Raw genomic sequence first — 24,790 nt, 5'->3', positions numbered from 1 at the left:
CAGTTTGTCATCTGTCTTTTAACTTTGTTTCTGGAGTTGTTTGCTGTTGTTGTTGTTTTTGCCACAAAAATTTTTAATACTGGCACTGAATGGACACAGTACTTAACACATTAGATTCATGTGTGATAAAACAAAGTTTACAGAACACTCACATCCAAATCAAGTATTTATAGCAGGATTCATGGAACTACCTCACTGCTTTAGATACTACTTACTAAACATCTCTCAGTGGGGAGTAATTGGACCACAAAGACAGAAATGGATTAGGGTTAAAGGAAGGGCTGAGGGGAAAACATCAGAGTGTAAAACATATAAGATCCCTTAAAATAACTCAATAAGCTTGAAGTCACTGTTAAATGACAATAACATTGAAATGGAAATAACATTGTAAAAAAATCAAAGGGAAAGTAAAGAGATACATGCGGCTTTAAGAACATCCTTCTTCTCACAACCTGAATTCATAAAGCTCATGTTTTAAAATATGAAATGACTCTGCTTAACAAAGAGTACTGCTGTAAAGTAACTTTAAATAGCATTTCCCAGTAGGAAATGACAGATTTGGAATCAAAGCTTGAGTACAAAACCCTAGTCAACCCCTTGAGAGAGTCATTTAACTGTGTGAACCATGAACTACCTGAGAAAGACTGTATTACCTGCATATGGAGATAATTAATATCTACCCCATCCCAAAGCTGCTGGGCCACAGCAGGTATCAAACTGCTCGTCATAAAATGCTAAATAATCTGAAGTCATGTGATTATCCAAGAAGAGGAGTGGAATCCAATTTTTTAGAAACACATCTATCACATGATAGAGTTAAAATGACAAGTTACTTAGACTCCAGAAGAGGTTTGTGGGAGATTTTAGAGGAAATTGCATAATTGAAATCATGGTGCCCTAAGTATGCAGTGAAGATGACAAAGGGGAGATGAGCTGCAAAGTACACAAATGGAGTGTCTGGTATGCTCTAGAGCTCCTGGGCCCTCCTTCACAATCCCAACTTTCCAAGCTGAAGATCCTCACATGGCGTCTGGCCTATTGGTAAAATATGAACGACTTACCTTTCTTAATACTGCTTTTCACCACAACCAAAGAAAAGGGCCCAAATTGTAACAAAATTAAGATCTGTGCTTAATTTAAAGTAACCCTGGCTAAGGCAGGTGGATCACTTGAGGTCAGAAGTTCAGAACCAGCCTGGCCAATATGATGAAACCCCATCTTTACTAAAAATACAAAAAAATTAGTCAGGTATGGTGGCAGACGTCTGTAATCCCAGATACTTGGGAGGCTGAGACAGGAGAATCGCTTGAACTGAGGAGGCGGAGGCTGTAGTGAGCCGAGATCACACTACTGCACTCCATCCTGGGTGACAGAGCAAGACTCCGTCTCCAAAAAAAAAAAACAAAAAACCAAAAAAAGTAATCCTTATAAAGTGATCCTTTTAAAGCCAATCTATGAACTTCTCAAGGCCAAAAACAGGTTTATCCTCAAAGCCAAGGGAACACGCAAGGACCAAGACTGAAGACTGAACTATTATCCACACCTACTTACTACATGTTCTGTGCTCTCACAATGTATACATTTCCACCCTTTGTGTAGACAAATAGCTCCACAGCCAGATTGGATATTATGTTATAAATAATACACACATACCTATACCACAACTATTATCCAACAAGCTGGACCCTGTATGTTTCCAACTTTCTCTCTTTAATAAAAAATAGGTGAATAAATTAACAGGGACGCTTCTGCTTCTTGACCAATTCACAGTGCAGCCTACTCCTCTACTAGATGAAGACTAAAAATAATCTTGTGCAGCCTTTCTTTCCACTCCATCATCTAGTTTTTATTAAACAACATATGTAAAATGTTCACACCAGATTTTTTTAAAAGCAGACACTGTGTTAAACTGCGTATCCCTCTAACTTGACAAAATTTTTTACTTTTCAGAATTCTTAAATTGAAAAATGTAGGAATTAAGCCAAAAATGCCCATCAAACAAAAGTAGCTTTCCTGAACTTCCCAATGGAATCGGGGGTGGGGTGTCCTGGTGTCATTGTCTTGAATGCCACTGTCCTCCTCATGTTGCCCTGCTGCCCCATTTCTCTCACTGTATATACTTCCTGCTGAATGCGGACATCCAGCTAGCGACCAACAACGAGAATTTGGTCACATCCCCTATGCTGTACCCTGAGATGCTAAGCTCAACATGTACTTATTCACTCAACAAACTGTAAGGAGGACTCATTATGGGCAAGACAGTGGAGTACTTAAAAAAGGACCATGACACAGCTAGTGCTCTCTAGAAGCTCACACTCTGGTTTAAACAATAATACAAGTTCCTAAGAACCCCAATTAAAAGCTCTCACCGAAGTAGCCACTGGGAATCTTACCATTGTCGTGAGACATGAGGAATTATGTGCTGTGCACTGCTGTCCAATCCATGGACTTGGCTTAGCATCACATGCTAGCTCCTCCCAACCAAGGTCACAGTATCGTATGTGGGCTTATTCAGGCAAAGCCGTCTAGAAAATGACCTTCCTAGTTCATTAAGGTGAAGACAAAGGTGAAAAAGCTGTAAGTTCACTAGCAATTTGCTGAGTGGCTATATTGCCCAACTCTGGGGGTGCTACTTCCATAGAAACTGTATTGGCAGTTTGAGGCTTGTAAAAAGGTTAGGGAAACTTCTAAAGACAGAGATTGCTACCTCTGGAGAGAAACAATATGTGAGGCCAACAAGATTGTCATAACCTTGAACACTGTATTAATTTGTGACTTTTATCATAGGTACCTGGGGCACATCAGAGATCCTGACAGACAACCAATCACAACTTTCCTAATCCTGTGTGACTAAAGAGCTGAATGACTTCTTGCAGTTTTTCATTTCCCCACATTTGACAAATGAGCTGCTGCACAACATAGATTTCCAAGTCGAAAATGTGGTGATTCAGGGGTTTTTCACTGTTTACTTATTTATAAGTACTGGCAACAACACAAGGAACCAATGATTTGAGCTTAGCCTATATTGTTATGTTCACTAGTACTGTCAATATTTACCCTAGGCCAGGCATGGTGGCTCATGCCTGTAATACCAGCATTTGGGGAGGCTGAGGCGGGCAGATCATAAGGTTAGGAATTTGAGACCAGCCTGGCCAACATGGTGAAACCCCATCTCTACTAAAAAAAAAAAAAATACAAAAATTAGCCGGACATGGTGGCATGCACCTGTAATCCCAGCTACTTGGGAGGCTGGGGCAGGAGAATTGCTTGAACCCGGGAGGCGGAGGTTGCAGTGAGCCAAGATTGTGTCACTGTACTCTAGCCTGGGTGACAGAGCAAGACCCTGTATCAAAAAAAAATTTACCCAACAAGAGCTTTCATGTTTGTCCCTTGAAATATATGATTACATATTTTCAGTTTGAGTAGCATATTTTTAGGGGTAGAACATAAGCTAACTTAAATTTTTCCACATTGGGTGGGTAAGGCGTGGTGGCTCATGCCTGTAAGCTCAGCACTTTGGGAGGCTGAGGTGGGAGGATCGCTCGAGCCCAGGAGTTCAAGACCAGCCTGGGAAACACGGTGAGACCCCAACTTTACAAAACATAAAAAAGTTAGCCAGGTGTGGTGGCATGCACCTGTAGTCCCAATTACTCAGGAGGCTGAGGTAGGAGGATCACTTGACCCCAGGAGGTTGAGGCTGCAGTGAGCTATGATCATGCCACTGCACTCTAGCCTGGGCAACAGAGTAAGACCCTGTATCTAATAATAATAATAATAATAATAATTTATTATTATTTATATATATAATGTATATATATAAATTTTATATATAATTTATTATAATAAATTATTATTTTTGCCACATTGAATTTTCCCATACCAATTTTCCATTTTCTCCTCCTATTGTCTCCCCCGATTCTCAAGCCAATGCCTTAGCACCAAAGAGAATTAAAATTCAGAAAGTTACGATTCTACAGAGGCAAAAGAGCAGGGGAATTATCCTGCTTTGAAAAACTTCTTACAAAAATTAATCTTCTGACTCTGATAGGATTGGATACGTAATTTGGACTGTATTTGCTAAACTCTTTTTTTCTCCCTGGATACCAGTTTTTGAGAACAGGAGACTAAGTAGGGTTTTGGAAGCCACTATTCTAAAATAGCATCTCAACTCTTCCTAGGATCTGATTGGCAAAGCAAATAGTTAACAGTTGTGCTGACCTTATGCTACTAAAATAGTTACTGGTGTGAAATAATAGTACCTTATGATGGAAATGGGAGGAAATTAAGACTTAGAAGAAGGCATGGCAGATGGAAGATGAAGGGTATGGGAAAACAAGAGAAAACTATGTAGAAGGGGAATGAGAAAAATTCTATAGCAGAGGGAGAAACAAAAAAGTTCTCTGAACACATGGCCATCCTATTAGGTTAATATAACTCTAGGCTCTTGGTGAATAAGCATGCTTCAACACACATTTTAATTTTGCATAGACCACGTCTATGTGATGCCATGCTCTGTTCCCTCTTCACTCTCTTTAGCTTGCTGGTGCCTCAAGGATCCTCTGCTTTTTACTTTTCCCCTTCCCCTTCTTTTTTGACTGCTCTGTTCCCTTAATAATCAATGTTCAAGTTATAAGTACCCATGATTATTAGCTATCCTCTCAAGAAATATCCTTCATAAATTTTGGGTTCTACAGCCTTTTAAAAACATCTTAATAATTAACTGGATATTTTAAATTTTAAACTTTCTTTCTCCCTTTGTTCAGCTTTCAAAACTAAAATTCTCTTTTCTAAAACCGCCTCCTATTCCCTAGCCTTTGTTTTTCCTTCTAAGAATACTGGTTTCTTCTGCTTCCAATTTGCTATGTAAGTTTCTAAGATTCAAATACAGAATGGAAAGTATAACACTTACCACATTAATAGGAGGTCTTTTGAAGTAAAATGGTAGTTTCTCTGTTACAGTTATGCAGACTAAATCCACATCTAAATGTGTACAAGCAATCTATAAAGAAGAAAAAAAATAGGTAAGGCCAAAAGGAAAATTGGCACAAGTAAGAACGGGAGATAGGGTCAAACCCGATATAATGAAATATAAGTATGGTTCACTCCATAGGTGTTTTGATGGTTCTGTGTTGAAATACATCTGACCTTTTACAAAGTCAACTGTTTTGCTACTCTTTTAGGTTGGGTTTAAATGGTTTAACTGTCATCTAGCAAAAGCGGATTATGTCCACAGACTTTCTCAAAAGATGGAGCCTAGAGACTCTCTAACTCATATGGTCTGCTACATAAGGATGGTTTGTGGAGTGAGGCTCAGTTTCTGGAAGATTACTTCAGACTGTTCCAGAAAGAAGAAACTGACTATTCTAAATCCAAGGAAAAAATAAGCCAAATGGAATGTATGCATGGTCCATTTATCCCACAAACTATTTATTGAACAACTCTGTGCCAAGAATTGTCCCAGAGCTGCGGCTCCTATCAAGTCTAATGAGCAGCTAAAGAAGTATGAACACAGCACCTCATGACATTTGTTCAAAAACTAATAGAAGGAATCTACATAAATAGTTAAAGCAGAGCTATTACAAGTCAAATGATAATGAATGCATTTTCTCAACTTTTAATTTCCTTTTCCGTTGTTTTAATTTTTGCTATGACTTGCTGAGTAATACTCTGCATTTTCTTCTCAAAGAGACTGGAAACTGCTTATAAAAACCACATACAAGATAAAATAAACAGATAAGAAAATCAGGATAAATGGAAAATCAGGGAAGAAAAATAAAGCTGGGAAAAGGTTACTAGCGTAGAGGGCAAGCCAGAAGACACTGCTGGAAGAAATATACCTGGCTCTGATTCTGCCATTATTTGATTTATAGTGATAAAATATTTGGCTGTTATACATTACATTAAAAATAAAGCTTACTGACAATGCTAGTGTGTACAGGCTTGACAGACAAATTCAAACTTCCAGGATGGCTATGCTGACAAAACAACATCAGTGGCACGTACCAGGGGAAAGGGCAGAGTAAGGAAGAGCAGAGAAGAGGGAGCAATAATGACCTGTAGGATTGGTGTCAACCTTCAGCAATGACAGGAATACCGTATCTTGCCCTTTTTCTTCAGAATCCCCACTTCAGTCACTCCTACGCCAACCCCAGGGCTTTAGGAAGCAAGTAGAGATCAGAGGCTGGCTAGCTTTAAAACAGTCATAGTAACTTAGTAAGCCTGGGAAGCAATATTGTTTTGGTAGAAATAATTGGCTCATAAAGAATCTGCCCCATCCCAACTGCCACAGCTGTCCAACTCATAAAAGTCATTGAAAATTTAATAAGAGTGGATGAAGGAAAGCTCTGAATGATAGCTGAAACAAATTCAGTTCTGTTCACCATGTTTTATCTATCATACCGGCAAAGATAAAAGAGTTTAGTACTACCTTGCTGACATGAGAATGAATAAACAGGCACTCACAAGGTCTTTAAATCAGTATAAGGTCTTGAAAAACATTTTAGCAATGGCTACCAAAATTTTAAACGCGCACACCAGCAATTCTACTTATAGGTATGTAGTAGGTATAAGTGAAGTCTCCTATAGAGAAGTCTCTATAAGTGTAGAGGCTCTAGAAATATATTATGTAGCTATATACCCTACAAAGGCTCAGGGGACATTAGTACAATGACAGTCATTGCAATACCAATCATGAAACACTAGACACAATTAAATATCCCTCAATTTTACTTAAATAAATTATGATCCCTTTATATGACAGAATATGCCAACTCGTTAAAGGGAATGACGAGTGGATATTATGGAACAACCTCTAAGAAACTGTAAGGTAAAAGAAGCATGGTGTTAGGCAGGAAGGAAAGAGGAAAGGAGAAAGGGGGAGAACAAAGGAAAAAAAGATGAGGTAAATAATATTTCTAAAAAGATACACAAAAACTATTACGAGTGGTTGCTTCTGGAAAAAATGGGGAGGGAGTTTTAGGTGGAAGTAAGGGGTACTTTTCAGTACCTCTGTAATGTTTAAATTAGTCATCATGAATATAAATTATTTCTTCAGTTTAAAAAGCTGATTAATTCTTTAAAAGCCTGTTAAACATTCTCCCCAGAATGAAGCTAAATTAGGTTTAGCTTCATACATACTTTTTTCATACATATTGTTCCTTTCTTCCCTTCTCCTATATAAGAGTGGCCAATTAAACAATGGCTCTATGTTGGTTTAAGTATGTGCAAATACATGAACTAACATAAACTTAATTACAAGGGACAGCTCTACATGGCTCCCTCTGACACTTCAACCTTAGAATGCCCCAAACTGAATTATTTTGTTATTTAGTTTTCTATTAACCAAAATGTCTAATTGATACTTTTAGATAACCACAAAATAAGAGTTAATGTTCACACTACAATGAAATGCTTTCTATATCATTTTAAAAGATTACATTAGGCCGGGCGCGGTGGCTCAAGCCTGTAATCCCAGCACTTTGGGAGGCCGAGACGGGCGGATCACGAGGTCGGGAGATCGAGACCATCCTGGCTAACATGGTGAAACCCCGTCTCTACTAAAAAAAAAAATAAAAAAACTAGCCGGGCGAGGTGGCGGGCGCCTGTAGTCCCAGCTACTGGGGAGGCTGAGGCAGGAGAATGGCGGGAACCCGGGAGGTGGAGCTTGCAGTGAGCTGAGATCCGGCCACTGCACTCCAGCCTGGGCGGCAGAGCGAGACTCCGTCTCAAAAAAAAAAAATAAAAAAAATAAAAAATAAATAAAAGATTACATTATGCCCAATAGAGCCTTGGGGTTAAGAATCTTATCATGGTTTTCTCTGAAAACTAGTAGGTTACATATGAATTTACATCAGTTGTCCAAACCATTTTTTTTTTTTGGCCAGCGACTCCCATGACAATTTAAAGAAAACGTATTCCCATAAACATGCACACGTATATACACATCTTTGCCTCTATGGCACAAAAGGAATAGGACTGCAGGGGTTCATATTCCTCCCTGAATCCCTTTCAAAGATATCAGGTTGATAAATTGTGAAGAGACAATCAGGCTTACCAAGGAAAAAGAGAGATGCCCATTAACAGTGGCGCTCAACTTTAGTGTGTATAAAACTTCCCTAAAGAATGTATAAAGAAGGAGACAACCATGCCCTACCTCCATTGATTCATTAAGTATGGCCTAATGATCTGCATTTTAATACATATCCCAGGTAATTCTAAAGCCAGTGGAGCCAGACCATACTCCAAGAAACACCAGGACACTCCCTTCCTCAAGATACTCTACAACAGTGCTCTGCAAAGGAAAGGCATGAATTTCAGGAGCAGGAAGAAAATAAAACTTTTATTTCCATTTACTTTTATTTTTTAAAAATAGAGACAGGGTCTCACTATGTTGCCCAGGCTGGTCTGGGAACTCCTGGTCTAAGTGGTCATCCTGCCTCAGCCTCCCAAAGTGCTGGGATTACAGGCACAAGGCACTGGATCCAGCCTCCATTTGCTTTTTTTTTTTTTGAGACAGAGTCTCGCTCTGTCGCCCAGGTTGGAGTGCAGTGGCGCAGTCTCGGCTCACTGCAAGCTTCGCCTCCCGGGTTCACATCATTCTCCGGTCTCAGCCTCCTGAGTAGCTGGGACTACAGGCGCCCGCCACCATGCCTGGCTAACTTTTTGTATTTTTAGTGGAGACGGGGTTTCACCGTGTTAGCCAGGATGGCCTCAATCTCCTGACCTGATGATCTGCCTGCCTCGGCCTCCCAAAGTGGTGGGATTACAGGCGCGAGCCACCATGCCTGGCCCATTTACTAAATTTTTAATTCACTATCTTAAGATTTGTTTTGTGTTTATGTAGTTTTTGTAAGGCACACCAGTACAATGAGAGATGCAAATAATTTATAAAAAACATATATATATTTGGAAGCAGGCTCAAAAAATTTTTAAACTGATAGGGTGCACAATCAAAGCAGGTTAGAGACCACTGGACTAAATAACCTGAATTCTCCTCAACCTGCTCAGCTGCTTTAAATCCTAAATGGGAATAACTGGTCCAGATGCTCCTGAAGCTTCTATGCAACTCTCTGTGTCATATTCCACAACTGTCCCACAGTCCAAGGAGCCCTAACCAATGGACACCCTCAAAATCTTTAACCTCTGCCTTATCTCCTTAAGTAGTTATGGGGAGGGAGTTTCTGTGAGAAATCTTCCAGATACTCTGAGTAGAAAATATAATGCTATGTTATGTCCTATGGAAATGATGCTATTTAATGTGGTTAGATTTTATACTATTGACATAAATGTGTGTCTGTGTGTGTGTATGCTTGATGACTCATCTTGGAGACCTAACTTAGTTTTAGAATACCATACCTATAAAGATAGATAGCTGTTAGAATTCTAGATAATCAACTTACAAATAAAACAAATAAAATGACTTATAGAATGTAACTTAAGAAACAAACTGCTGGCATTTGACCTGATTCCAAACCACAATATACTTATAAAAGCTTTAAAAGAGATGTCTGTTAAAATTGATTTCCTATAGAAAACAGGGAGAACTCTAATTTCAATTTAATCTTAAGGAATGGGTAATATTTGGATAGGGAAGAGGAAGATGTTCCAATTTTTAAAACTGCATTTTCATATAACTTTTTGAGTATATGTGTAAAGTCAATACTTTGTGCTTTCTTCCATCTTCCAAAGTATTTTTGACAGGCCCATCTACTATCATCAAGCATGTGTTCAGCAAATTCAAACTTTAAGTCTGAGAAAAACAGTAAGATAAACAAATAAAACTATTATATGAAATTACAATATAGTCTAAAACCCAAAGTCCTATCTTTAGAACATACTTGCTGGGAGATTTAGAGCAAATCACTCAGCCTGAGTCTCAGTTTTCTCCTCTATAAAATGGGGATAGTAATAAATATCTGTCCCAATTATCCTACAGGACTGTTGTAAAAGTTAAAGGAAATAAATATGTAAAAGCTTTTGAAAGGTTTTACAAATGTGTACCTTCTTTTGTTTCTCTAATCATCAGTAAAGGGATATGGAAATGTAAGTTGCACGATCTTCAAAATTAATCCAGAAATCAAATGGACAACAAAATGCTTGGTACATCAGCAACTTTTATTCCAAATCACAACTGAGTTGCCATTATTTAATAACAAAACTAAGTTGCTGCTGGTTGTTTAACAAATTTGGAAATGACCATGGTCTGCCTTATATTAAACACTAGTGGTTTCAGCACTGAATTATACTTTCTTACAGAACATGAAAAAACAAATACCCAGAATCAACCCCAAATCTATTGGACCAGAGTCTCCAGTGGTGAAGACTAATGTGCCTGATTTTAAAAATTTCTACAGGTGTATTTTATGACTAAAAACCACTTGCTTCTACTTACCCCTTTAACTAAAACAAAATTCTTGAGAATATCTATAATTGCATTAAAAAAATTTTTTTTGAGACAGAGTCTTACTCTGCCCAGGCTGGAGTGCAGTGGTGCAGTCTCAGCTCAGTGCAACCTCTGCCTCCTGGGTTCAAGCAATTCTTGTTCTTCAGTCTCCCAAGTAACTGGGATTACAGGCACGTGCCACCATGCCTGGATAATTTTTGTATTTTTAGTAGAGACGGGGTTTCACCATATTGGCCAGGCTGGTCTTGAACTCCTGACCTCAAGTGATCCACCCACCTTGGCCTCCTAAAGTGCTAGGATCACAGGCATGAGCCACTGTGCCCGGGCTACAGTTGCATTTTTTAAAGGAAGTAACAACAACAACAAAAAAAAGAGTAGGCATTCATAAATAATTTGTGCTGTTTCCCTCTGTTAATATAAATAATTAAGAATTGATAGCATGTCTTGAAAACTATTAATGTTTACCACACACATTAGCATCCTTAGTTAATAGCTCCATCTACTGGATACATCTAGCAAAAACATCTTTCTGCAATTTTAGAACGAATTTTGCTTAAAAAAAAAAAAACTGAAGTAACATTAAAATCTCAAAGACCAGGCTGGTCTGAAGGTAGTCAGTTATCTTAATTGACTGTTCACAGTCAGTTATCTTGACTATTCACAGTCAGTTACAAATTGAATTCCCTGTTCTACTCTTTCTCCTCTTCTTAATAGGGCACTTGATTAGTCTTTAAAAAAAAAATCAAAGAGTAGTACCTTTGGTGGTTATATTTTCGGCAATGGACACTTTAGTGAACCTAGAAAAAGGCAACTTTCAGAAGTTTCTAAAAGTAGCTATACCTCATTTTATACTTTTGGCAGATGGACACTTTTGTGAACCCAGATAAAGGCAACTTTCAAACTTTCTAAAAGTAGCTATACCTCATTTTACACAGTAAAATGCATTACAGTTGATGTTTTTTCCCTACTGTAATCATTTAAAATGCCCAGGGTGTTCTGTCTCAAGGTGACAAACAAGCATACATGGTAAGCTCCTTTCCCTTCTACAAAGGCAATGAAATGGCAATTTTAAAAGTACAAAAGAAATTCAATTCATAAAGGCTCTCAAGATGAGAAGAGGGATTATACTAGCAAATGGCTGATTTTGAAGAATTTCTGAAAGACTAAAAGCTGAGACAATCATGCTGGCATATGGGCTATACCTCAGAGCATGCAAAGGAGGAATCTGAAACAGAGGTGGAAACTTTTATGCTACATAATAGAACCTTGCTCCTTTCCCTCCCAAGGAGCAGCAAATGGTAAGAAGGGCAGAAACAAGTGATTTTAGAAACACTTACCTAAGAGAAGTTTTGAATGAATGAAGCAGATAAAGAAACAGAAGAAAACGGGCTCTTTCAAACTGAGCCCATCATATGATAGCAGGATGAATAAAACAAAACAAAACAAAAAACACAAATGCCAGTTATATATACCCTTATGGGGTTCTAGAAACTCCAAGTATAAATAACAAATCCTAAAAGTTTCCAGATGAGTCAAAACAGGTCATCTACAAAAGCAGAACATCAGACTTCTTACATAACACATAAATACTACTTTCTTTTACTTATCCGTTACTCACATGAAAAAGCTTTTCTGTCTTTGGAAAAACTGCAACAACATCATAGAGCCGGGCCCTTGAAGAAGTTGCTCTCTAGGAATACAAAAAGAATGTTATCATACAATAACAAAATCTGTACACATGAAATTCTGTCTAGTGACTGACTCACACTTATATTTCAATCATGGAACACTTCTAATATACTACTGACATTTCTGCTTTGCTGTGTATGTTGGCAGAAAAGACCTAAGCACATGAGAATTTAGATACATATATCCATCTCACTAATCATTCTCCTCCTTCCTTCCTACATTGGTTATACTTTAACCACGTACCAAACATTGTGTTTGAGATGTAAAAATCAAATTAGGCTAGGCATGATGGCTTATGCCTGTAAACCCAGCACTTTGGGAGGCCGACGTGGGAGGACTGCTTGAGCCCAGGAGTTTGAGACTAGCCTGGGAAACATTGTGAGAACCCATCATTACAAAAAAATTACAAAATTAGCTGGGTGTGGTGGTAGGCACTTATGTCCTAGATACTTGGGGGGCCTGAGGCAGAAGGGTCACTTGAGTCCCATAGGTTAAGGCTGCAGTGAGCCACATTCATGCCACTGCACTCAAGCCTGGACAACAAAGTGAGACCCTGTCTCAAAAAAAAAAAAAAAAAAAGAAGAAAATCTCATTTCAAACCTAAATTGTGTGAGTCTGTATATGAAAAGACTAGAAAAAAAATATATATTTCTACACAAACATATAATCTCTGAATTAGGGAATAAAGTGTCATATTTCTTCTCTGCTTGTTGGCATCTTCTAAAATTTTGCAATCTCTTATTTTGTAAAAAGTATAATAAAAGTTAGGAGGGTATAAGAGAAGCAGCAGGTGCTGTGCTTGAGCAGGTAAGAGGGCCTGCTAGGCAGACCTGTGCTGAGATAGGGCAGGGTCCAGGTCTCAGAAATAGCCAGGATCTGGGATTTGCTCTCCTTCACCTGCCCACTCCCACTTGTGAAGGATACAAAAGGGAACATGAACCAAGATGTTCATGGTAACAAGAGTAAATGAAAGTCTTTACATCTATCAAAAGTCAGCTCCATTTATGTCTACCTGGGCCTAAGGAACCAGAATGCTGCCTTGCAGGTGTATAAGACACCAAAAGTTGGTTTTTCACAATTTCTTTGGCAACAGTAACTATTATAAAGGGGGTCTTTCCTTAATTACTTCTATTCTATGATGGAGATGTCTATCCCAGCTAAAGATAAAACAGTTCACCTTCTCAGGAAATCTCACTTTCTCTCTCCCCTGATAGCAGGCATACCCAAACCTCTCTCATTTAAGAAACAAAATCTCTTTATGTAGCAGATTCTTATCCACCAACCACCCTATGCCTCCCATTCTCCTATGGAGTCAAATTTCTTAAGCAAAGTCAGCAGCAGAGTCTGCATTTTCTCACATCTCTATCATATCCATTGAAATGTTTTTTGCTAAGGCAGCAAAGGACTGTCATATCAATAAATCTGACAGACTTTTTTTTTTTTTTTTTGCCTTTCTGCTTGACTACACAGGTATACTGACCCTGCTGACCTTTCATTCCTCCTTTTCTGTTTTCCCTTTGCTTGTTGTCTTTCTACTTCTAGGGCAGTCTCTTCTCAGTCTCCAATTCTAGCTCATCCTCTTTTATACCATTAAATAGTGAAGTTCCTTAGGACTCTGTACTAAACTTCTTCTTCCCACAATGCACGTTGGCCAGGAAGTCTCATCCATTCCCATGATTTCAATTACTCACTGCAGGTGAACACTTCCAAAGCACCATCTTTAATTGGGATCACTCTTCTGAAGGCCACATCTTTTTTTTTGAAACGAAGTCTGGCTCTGTTGCCCAGGTTAGAGTGCACTGGTGTGATCTCACTGCAACCTCTGCCTCTCTGGCTCAAGCGATTCTCCTGCCTCAGACTCTGGAGTAGCTGGGATTGTAGGTGCCCACCACCACGCCCTGCTAATTTTTGGATTTTTAGTAGAGATGGGGTTTCACCACGTTCGCCAGGCTGGTCTTTAACTCCTGACCTCAAGTGATCTGCCCACCTAGGCCTCCCAAAATGTTGGGATTATGGGCGTGAGCCACCGTGCACATCTTTTTTGACAGACTCTTTTGAAACTCTCACAGTAACTCATCAGGATGCTCCCAAACCTGCTTGTTTGTATGGTCCATCTCAGGAAATGGTACTATTACCTACCTGGCTGCTCAGGCCACTCCCTCAGGCCTAGGGAGTAATCATCCTACATCCAATTAACCAACAAATCCTTTCAGTTCTCCCTCCTGGATGCCTCTTAAGTCCCCTCCCTAACTCTCTCTAATCCATTATCTGTAATTCAAACCTCATAATTTCACTCCCTTAGTTAAAACCTTCAAGGGCTTCCAACTGCTCTTGGAATCCTGACCCAAGTTTATATCTCTAACCTCATCCCATGTAACTGGCTCGCTAGGCTTAGCCCTATTGTTTGGTTTCACTTCCCAGAAAATACCATGTTTTCCTTAGCTTCAGGACCTATGCATAATCCATCCTATCTGGGAACACCAGCTCCCTGCTTGTCACCTATATAACATTTACTTACTCTTCCGTCTCCCAGCTTGAATATCAACTTACTCAGGTTACATACTCCCGGAGCATCCTTTATTTACCACTTCCTTACCTTGGAACATTCCTTACATTTGTAATTATTATTTGTTCAGTGCTTGTCTTGCCAAGTAAACTCTAAGCTTTCTAAGTTCAAGGATTGTGCTCATATTATTCATGGCAATACCCCCCAGCACCCACCTCAAGTCTGGTGCACATGAGTTCAGAATAACAGTTGCCAAGGGATTCTTTAATTGTGGTATCACTACATATGTGCCATGAGTAAATAGAACAGACATATTACACTGTGTGAATTCTGAGGACAAGGAGAGCAGGTAGGTGTCATGGTTTAGGGGGGGCGAGGGAAAATGTAAAAGGGGGAAGACAAAGTGCAACATTGTTCAACATTAATCAATACAACTTACAAGGCCAAAAGGAGAGAAGAAAATTAATTAACTTACCAAAACATTGCAGTGAGATGGATCCGAGACAATAATTGTCAATCTAGTTAAAATTTTAATTGGTCTTGATTTTCCCTATTTAAAAAAAAACATGATGTCAAAAAGCACAAAAGACAACGATTGATTTTCCTGTTTACCAGTGGAAAGTACTCATTAAAAGGTACTGGCTATAAGGGATAGTGAAGATCAGTAAAACCCAGTCCTTGTTCTCTATGAATTTACAATACAGACACAGAAAGGGATGTATGTATCTTAAACTACATAATGAGATAATTTTAAAGTTGTAGGACTTCAGGAAAGAAGATCATCAAAGCAGTATTGAACTGATAGTAAAAGAATGTTTCCTGAAGAGCTGAGCCTTGAGGAAAATGTAAGACTGGTACTCAGAGTAAGGTGCAGCTCAAGTTAGCGAATACACACATAATTAGGTAACTTTTAACTGAATAAATAGATACTATGTTTCTTAAGCAACAAAACACCTACCTGTACAATCGGTAAAGTTGTGAAGAGTTCAGAAACAGCTATTGGTTTTTCAATTTCCTACAACAAATGATAAATAGTTACTGCAGATTGAATACATCAATAGCACAAGGCATAATGGAAAAATTAGGAGGGGTTCTCAGAAAAAAAATACGCATTTATTTTTAAAAGAAAGCAAGGTGATTTCTGGTATTCAAAAAGACTTTTTAAAATTATTTTTAAAAAGAAAGCTAAACAGAGAAGCAACTGTAAACATCAGTGAATAGGAAGAATGAAAACTAATTTTTAGACTGAAATAATCTACAGGATACAGTTGTTGGCCTGAAGAGAAATATACATACTTACTAGTAATGTTTAAGAGAGAAATTAGTTAATAAGTCCATGACAATAAAATAAAAAGGACTAAATATTTTGAGTACAGTCCAGCCAATAACAATGCACTTTTTGAACAGTGAAAGTAACTTAATTTCAAATCAACTTTAGGAATCCTGAACACTATATCATAGTATCTCACAAAAATCTTCATTGTTTATATAAATATGCATCAGTTCAACTGTTAACATATAAAAATAGAAAAGGAATAGTGCACAAAGGAGTGCACTTAAGAAATATTCTAATCTGTAGCTTCCAAATTACCAATATAAACAGAATTAAAAATACCTATTTATGAACTTATTAACTTCAGAAATATTACTTTACCTGTTTCTTTTCCTTAAAGTCAACGATATGATTGATAGCAACAACTGAATAGCCAACTGAAAAAGAAAAATTGAACACTTTTGTTAAATATAACAACCTCTCCTTCCTGTAACACAGGTCCATCCTAAGTCTAGATGTCAAGAGTAGGAGGTCATTTAAGGAGTGGTTATGAATGTGAACTCTAGTGTCAGTCTGCCTGATTTAAAGTCTACGCACTACCACTTACAAGTTACTTAATGTAAAGTTACTAAAGACTCTTAACTTTGTGCTTCTCCTTTTCAACTGTCATTCTCTTTCATGTCCCTGTATTCATTTTCATCCCATGAAGTTCCTACTTTATCACTGTCACTTTTATTCTCATTCTTTTGCTTTTTGTCCTTTTACTTCCTTCAGAGACTCTTTTCCTAGAGAGAAATGGAGTGATAACTCCCTCACACCACTGCCGCCCACTTCCCGTTTGAAGCTGCACACCATCGACAGACTGGGAGCTCTTTGAGGTCAAGGGCTTGCTTTATTACCCTCATCAGTTAGCACTGTTCTGGACCTTTGGGCTACCAAAAAAAATCTAAAAATCATGATTCTCATCTTTAATTTTTAAAAATACCAATGGGGATGAAAGGATATTAATATTAAAATACATATCAATGCCAAACTCTCAACAGTTTGTCCAACTTCCTTCTTCCCTTCCTCCCTCAAGTATTTACTGAGCATCCATTACTTGACAAGCCCTAAACTGGTGTTGAGCATACAGGATAAATAATACAATCCTTCTCCACAAGAAATTTACAGCCCAGTCTGTTGGAGAACTAAGGCAAATAAGGCAATTAAGCGAGTCATTGTATATAAATACATTTTTTTATAAGTAAGTTTTCTATGGAAGTATATAGCACAATGAAACCTGGTGTAGGGGTCACAAAGCCTCCCTGGAGAAAGTCACCCTTAAAAACAAAAAAATCACATGTATGCCTGTACCTTGGGCTTCACCTTGCACCCAGTTAGTCAAATCAACCAGTCACACCTTCTCCCTATTCTTCTTTACCACACTCCCAAATCTGCTCTAAACTTCCTTGTTATACCCATTTGGGATATCCTTTTGGCTACTAAACAATGTCCCTACCATTCTACAGAAATGTCAACTAGGATCTGTTTCTCCACAAAACTTTTTCCTAGACTACTCCTCATCTGGCAGCTTAGGAGTACTTACTTCCCTAATCAGGCTTTAAGGTATTTTAATTTACGCAGTGTATTTCTGAAGCTTATTATTGGTTTCTTATATCACATCAGAAACTAAGAACCAGGGCTCTGTCTTCCCTATTCTTTGAAAATGTCCACTATTTATTTCCAGACTCATCAAATAGCAGTCCTTTGTCTGACTTGTAAGTTGAGGCAACTTTGTCATATGCCATGAATTCCATTTAATTTATAAAAAAATAACCACTAACAATGTACATAATTACCACATCTCTTTCAAGTGTATTTTAAACTGGAGGAAATTCTCTAAAGAAATCATTATAACTTTTCTTTTTTGTATTTTTCTTAATGTGTTCAGTTTATTCCACAAGCATTAACTGAGTAACTGCCATGCATTAGTGCTTGCAAAGTGAATATGTTAAGCACAGTAAATAAAAGGATAAGACATGGCAATTCTCTTAAGAAGCTCATGATTTATTTAAAATTGGGATGGCATCAGGAAAAGCCTATTGAGGAGGTAATAATTGCGACGAGCTACACCCAGGAAAATTTATTTTACAGGAGCAAAGAACATTAGCGCTAAATGGCCCAGATCATCTTGTCTACTTTCCTCTTCGTGATGATGAGAAAAGTACCACAGAGATAACATTCATTTAGTGGCAGCAGTGGAAAGGCAAAGTCATTTCGCCAAGGGTACTTCATAAAGAGGACAATTTAAAAAATGGTGTGATTCATTTTGCCAAGAAGTGGTTGTCATTTCTAGCACCACCTCTGAACAGTATCAGTAATCAGAACTCACAATGAGCTGAAAACTGTCTCTGAGGAGCAGATGTTACTGCACGAACCTCTTGATTCTTTTTAATATCTCTATCCCCACACTTTACAGTCTAAGGAATACAGAACCCACGACTAACTCCAATAGTTAAAACAGGTTCTAGTCTCTCAAGGCTTTCGCTTCCCTTCGATTCGGGCCATGCTGTCCTCCTCCACTTCCACTCCACCGTGTATGTCCCCACCTACCCTCTCTCTGTCTGGATAATATTGTTCCAACACTCCCGCATCCTCCTCCTTCTCTGAGCCTCCACGGCGCTTCCTGTCCGTGCCCCAAATTCCAGCATTTGTTTAGATACTGTCGTGAGAGTCAGGAAGGGCTGATAGTAACTTAGAAGCTTAGAAGATTGTACACTTGGAGTCCAGCTCCGGTTTCAGTCATCTATCAGCTGTAGGTCCCTACGCGAATCCCTCGCCCTCGTTGGGTGTCTCCGTTCCCTCATTGCAGGAAAGGAGCTGAACAAGGTAACAACCTTGTTCAGTTTTCCGCGCCAGGAATCAGACCAACACCTCGGCGGGCATCAGTCTCCAGGGACATTCCAGGGACATCCCAGAGACTCTGGAAGACCTGACAGAGACTCATCAGGAAACAGTTCCTCCCAAGAGGGTCCCGATGGTCAGGGTGGCATGAGGTTGGGCAGGCGCTGCGGCCTGCGAAGCCGGGGCAACTCACGGTGAGCCGCTGTCTCCACAAGTCCGCGCAGAGCCTTCAGGTCAGAACCCGCTCGCACGTCCAAGTCTGCAAACACCGCCATGCTGAAGTCCCATGACCACCCGCGCGCGCCAGTCTGCGCAGCCGCTGAGCCCGCCCCTCAGGCATGCTGGGAGCTGTAGTTAACCTGCGCAGTCCGTCTCTACCTCCAGTTGACTAGGGATTCGGAGAAACTTACTTTGCCTTCAACTACCACCAGAATTTGTGTGTTGAAATCAACAGCTTCATTTCAGTCCCTCTTTGTCTTCTTCTGAATGACAATGTTCGGTTCCCCCTGGAGGGGTTCCAATTCCCCACTATTCAGTACTCCTATAAAATAGTGTAGAAATGAATTCGTTCAACATTCACGCCCACGGTATCTATTTAGCGCTGCTCATGAATCAGAGAATTCTTCTAATAGGTGAATGCTATTTAAAGAGTCCTAAAGAACACGTTTTCCTTTCCTTTCCCTAAAGTCCATTCCGTTGTTTACAATGGACTTTCCGGGAAGAAGGCATTTGTGTATGACTGACTCTAGGACATCAAAAGAGAACTACCCCAAGACGAGGGTACTTTTACCCAATCAGAACTGTTGATGTCAAAGACCGCTAATCTCTGTTGCAGTCAACACCTTCAACCACAAGATGGCAGGGCTCGCTCGAGGACGAGCGGTTACAGCCAACATTGATTTAGCCAAAGACACGTTTGAAAAGGGAGGTGCAAAATTGAGATGTTTTACACTTTTCCAGCTGAGAAATGTACAAGGTGACGCATATCCCACATATCTGATGTTTCCACTTTTTTCCGACTTAGTGTAAATGATCTATTGAGGATTAATAGCAAATTATACTACAAAAGTGTGACGATAGTTTACATCAGTGCTCTCAAACCACCTGTGATAAAGGACCAGTTTCTCCCTCCTTCTCCCCTACCTCCAAATTCTTCACGAACCAGGATGTGGTCCTTTATGCATCACCGGTAAGCAGCCTGGCCTCATGGGAATCACAAATTTGACAGCACTCGAACTGCCCTATACCTGGCTGAATAGAGTCTGCTGATCAGGAGCTCGGATATCAGGACAATGCCAAAGTACTGTAAACGTTCTAAACATCTTCACTTTTTGTTTGTTTGTTTTAATAACGTGAGCACAGCAACAACAATCACAGAATTAGAGGCTCGGTCATTTGACCTGGGGAGTGTCCCGGTTGGTGGCCTGCTGAGTTTTCGTTTCGTTGTTTTGTTTTGTTTTTAGAGAGAGCACCTCGTTATTGACCAGGATGGACTCTAACGCAAGCAGTCCTCTCTCCTAGCTGTGATTCACACGCGCCCACTCCCGTGCCCCACCCATCAATTTCTCTATTTATTGATCACAGACAGTTCACAGACAGTCTCTCGTCTATGGACCACACCTTAATTAGTACTCCTTTATGCGATTTTCTTGTCGTTCTCAGAAGGCAGGAGGGATCTGCTCCATGCAGTAGCATGCAATTCTCCTCTTGGTTAACTTTTGTAAAGAAGAGATATTTTGCCTTTTCCAGTACTTGATATTTCCTAAGTAGGAGTAGAAGAGAGTATTACTTCTGCAAATAGAATAAGGTCATATGAAACAAACTCTTTGTTTTTCATGAGAATGTCGAATGTTAATTTTGCAGGGTCACACAGGCATCTTCACCTATGACCATAACAATCTAGATTGGTCAGAAATATGACCAATGTGTGGTGAAGGTGAATAAGGTGATAGTTCAATTATTTTTTCATTTTTAGTTGACACATTGTAATTATACGTATTTATAGGGTACAATTTCATGTTCTGATATATGTATATGTTGTATAATGAACAAATCAAGGTAATTAGCATAGTCATCACCTCATGTATTTTTGGTGATAACATTAAAAAAACTATCTTCTAGCTGTTTTGTGATATATAAACAATACCTTACTGTTAACCATTGTCACCTTCTGTGCAATACAACATCAGAACTTATTCGTCCTATCTACCTTTGTACCTGTTGAGCAACCTCTCCCCATCCTCCCTCCCCCAATCCCTCCCTAGTCTGTTAACCATTGTTCTACTATTTACTTTCTAGACTTCTATCAAATTAATTTTTTTTCAGATTTCACATACGAGTGGGATTACACAGTATTTGTCCTTCTGTGTCTAGCTTATTTCACTGAAGATAGTGTCATCCATGTTATCCCAAATGACAGGATTTCATACTTTTTAAATGGCTTAATAGTATGTCATTATGTGTATACTACATTTTCTTTATCCATTCGTTCGTTGTCAGACATGGAGGTTGATTCCAAATATTGGCTATTGTGAATAGCGTTGCAGTAAACATGGAGTGCAGATATCTCTTTGACATACTGATTTCACTCTCTTTGGATTATACACCCAGTAGTGCAACTTTCAGGTTATATGAGAGTTCTATTTTTAATTTTTTTAGGAACATCTACTGTTTTTCATAATGGCTATACTAGTTTACATTTCCACCAACAGTAAGTGTTCCTTTTTCTCTACATCCTCACCACCACGTATTTTCATTTATTGTTTTGATAATAGTCATTGTAACTGGAGTGAGGTGGTATCTCATTGTGGTTTTGATTTGCATTTCCTTTATGATTAGTGAGGCTGATGATTTTTTGATTTTTTCATATACCTGTTGGCCATTTGTATGACTTCTTTTGAGAAATGCCTATTAAAGTCTTATCAACCCATCACTTAGGTATTAAGCCCAGCATGCATTAGCTATTTATCCTGATGCTCTTCCTCCCCCTGCAACCCCAACAGGTCCCAGTGTGTGTTGTTTCCCTCCCTGGTCCATGTGTTATCATTGCTTAGCTCCCACTTATAAGTGAGAACACACAGTATTTAGTTTTCTGTTCCTGTGTTAGTTTGCTGAGGATAATGGCTTGCAGCTCCATCCATGTCCCTGCAAAGAACATGATCTCATTACATTTTATGGCTGCATAGTATCCTGTGGTGTATATGTACCACATTTTATTTATCCAGTTTATCATTGATGGGCATTTGGGTTGATTTCAGGCTTTGCTATTGTGAAGAGTGCTGCAATGAACATTTGTGTGCATGTATCTTTATAACAGAATGATTTATATTCCTTTGGGTTTATATCCAGTAATGGGATTGCTGGGTCAAATGGTATTTCTGCTTCTAGGTCTTTGAGGAATCGCCACATTGTCTTCCACAATGGTTGAACTAATTTACACTCCACCAACAGTGTAAAAGCCTTCCTATTTCTCCTCAGCCTCACCAGCCTCTGTTGTTTCCTGACTTTTTAGTAATTACCATTCTGACTGTCATGAGATGGTATCTCACTGTGGTTTTGATTTGCATTTCTCTAATGATCCATGATGTTGAACTTTTTTCCATACATTTGTTGGCTGCATGAATGTCTTCTATTGAGAAGTGTCTGTTCATGTCCTTTGCTCACTTTTTAATGGGGTTTTTTCTTATAAATTTTTTAAGTTCCTTGTGGATTCTGGGTATCAGACCTTTGTCAGATGAATAGACTGCAAAAATTTTCTCCCATTCTGTAGGTTGCCTGTTCACTCTGATAATAGTTTCTTTTGCTGTGCATAAACTCTTTAGTTTAATTAGATCCCATTTGTCAATGTTTGCTTTTGTTGCAATTGCTTTTGACGTTTTCATCATGAAATCTTTGCCTGTGTCTATGTCCTGAATGGTATTGCCTAGATTTTCTTCTAGGGTTTTTATAGTTTTGCTTTTTACATTTAAGTCTTTAATCCAAATGAGTTAATTTTAATAAACAAACAAACAAGCAAGTTAATTTTTGTGTGAGGTGTAAGGAAGGGATCCAGTTTCAATTTTCTGCATATGGCTAGCCAGTTTTCCCAGCACTATTCATTAAATAGGGAATCCTTTCCCTATTGCTTGCTTTTGTTAGGTTTCTCGAAGATCAGATGGTTGTAGATGTGCAGTCTTATTTCTGAGATCTCTATTCTGTTCTATTGGTCTGCATGTCTGTTTTTGTACCAATACCATGCTGTTTTGGTTACTGTAGCCTTGTAGTATAGTTTGAGGTTGGGTAGAGTGATGTCTCTAGCTTTGCTTTTTTCTCTTAGGATTGTCTTGGCTATATGCATGCCCAGATAGTTTTTAAAACTTCCTTTTATAGCAATAGTCTTGCTATGTAGATGAGACAGGTCTTAAACTCCTGGCCTCAAGTAATCCTCCCACCTCAGCCTCCTGAAGTGCTGATATTACAGGTGTGAGCCATCGTGCCTGGCCAAGTTGCCCATTTTTAATGGGTTATTTATTTTAGCTTTTTTGTTGTTATTATTTCAGTTCCTTATATATTCTGGATATTAAGCCCTTGTAAGATGCATAGTTTCCAAATATCTTCATGTCTGTTCACACTTTTAAAGTTTTTCCTTTGTTGTGCAGAGACTTTTTAGTTTGATTTAATCCCATTTGTCTATTTTTGCTTTTGCTGACTGTGCTTTTGAAGTGTTATTTAAAAAATATTTGCCCAGCCCAATGCTTGTCATGAAGCACTTCTGTTTTCTTATAGTAGTGTTATAGTTTCAGTTCCTACATTTAAGTCTTTGATCTGTTTGGAGTTGATTTTTTAATATGATGAGGGATAGGGGTCTAGTTTCATTCTTCTGCATGTGAATATCCAATTTCCCAGCATGACTCATTAAAGAGACTGTCTATTCCCCAATGTGTGTTTTGGGCATCTGTTTTAAAAAAAATCAGTTGGCTATAGGTGATTTATTTCTGGTCTCTCTATTCTGTCACATCACTGGTCTATGTGTCTGTTTTTCTGCCAGTACCATGCTGTTTTGGGTACTATAGCTTTGCAGCATATTTTTAACTCAGGCTTTGTGATGTCCCCAGTTTTGCTCTTTTTGCTCAGGGCTGCTCTTGCTGTTTGAGGACTTTTGTGGTTTCACACAAACTTCAGGATTTTAAAAAATATTTCTGTGAGGAATGTCATTGGTATTTTGATAGGGATTGCATGGAATCTCTAGATCATTCTGGATAGAATGTCTACTTCAACAATATTAATTATTTCAGTTCATGAACATGGGATATCTTTCCACTTATTTGTGTCATCTTTATTTCCTTAATATTTTATAGTTTTTATTGTAGAGATCTTTCACCTTCTTGGTTAAGTTTATTCCTAGGTATCTTTTTTGTAGCTATTGTAAATGGAATTGTTTTCTTGATTTTTAAAGATAGTTTGCTATTAGCATACAGAATGCTACTGATTTTTTGTATGTCAATTTTGTATCATGCAACTTCACTGAATTTACTCGCTAGTTTTAAATGGTGGAGTTTTTTGGTGGAGCCTTTAGGGTTTTCCATGTATAAGATCGTGTTGTCTGCAAACAGGAATGATTTGAGTTCCTCCTTTCCAATTTGGATGCCTTTTACTTCTTTTTATTGCCTAATTGCTTTAGCTAGGAGACGGTTTAATTATCTGATGCTAGTATGAGACTAAAGTGGGCTTCTTTGAAAGTCACAGAACTTTTGCTGTGGACTGTATCATATAAACCTCTTTTCTTCTCTGCACCCTAAGCCTAGATGAAGAGGAATAGAAAAGGTAAGAAAGAATAGGAATAGATAACAATCAGTATTTAGCACTATACTGAGGGTCAGCAAACTTGCTAAGTACTTATGTATGTATCTTATTTTCAAAGCAGCTGTGTGTTAAGTGCTGTTTTTTATTTTTGTTTTATTACTGTTTTCAGATCTAGACTTGCAGAAGTACTGTTTTTTACTTTTTGTTATTTTATTTTTAAAATCAATATTCATTTTTATATCTGAGAAATCTAAGG

At 38.5% G+C, this 24,790-nt stretch overlaps 1 protein-coding gene across 2 annotated transcripts in view; it reads right to left on the bottom strand.

Moving 5' to 3' along the window:
- RPP30 (ribonuclease P/MRP subunit p30) overlaps window positions 1-24,790 on the bottom strand; it is a 427,811-nt gene that overhangs the window by 15,272 nt on the left and 387,749 nt on the right. The window contains exons 2-7 of one of the 2 annotated variants that reach the window (XM_050805762.1): window positions 18,947-19,049; window positions 16,252-16,307; window positions 15,556-15,612; window positions 15,073-15,147; window positions 12,021-12,092; window positions 4,910-4,999 (exon numbers count right to left, since the gene is read on the bottom strand). In XM_050805762.1, coding sequence (XP_050661719.1) covers window positions 4,910-4,999; window positions 12,021-12,092; window positions 15,073-15,147; window positions 15,556-15,612; window positions 16,252-16,307; window positions 18,947-19,028 — 432 coding nt within the window. In that variant the 5' untranslated portion in view covers window positions 19,029-19,049. Of the gene's footprint in view, window positions 1-4,909; window positions 5,000-12,020; window positions 12,093-15,072; window positions 15,148-15,555; window positions 15,613-16,251; window positions 16,308-18,946; window positions 19,053-24,790 lie in introns of those variants that run through there. The other variant, XM_050805763.1, reaches the window with a different exon arrangement.

This window comes from Macaca thibetana, chromosome 9, assembly GCF_024542745.1.
Source record: "Macaca thibetana thibetana isolate TM-01 chromosome 9, ASM2454274v1, whole genome shotgun sequence".
In the NCBI taxonomy this organism is placed as follows: domain Eukaryota; kingdom Metazoa; phylum Chordata; class Mammalia; order Primates; family Cercopithecidae; genus Macaca; species Macaca thibetana.
The sequence above is the reverse complement of the archived record's forward strand: the minus strand, read 5'-3'. Positions and strand labels throughout refer to the sequence as shown.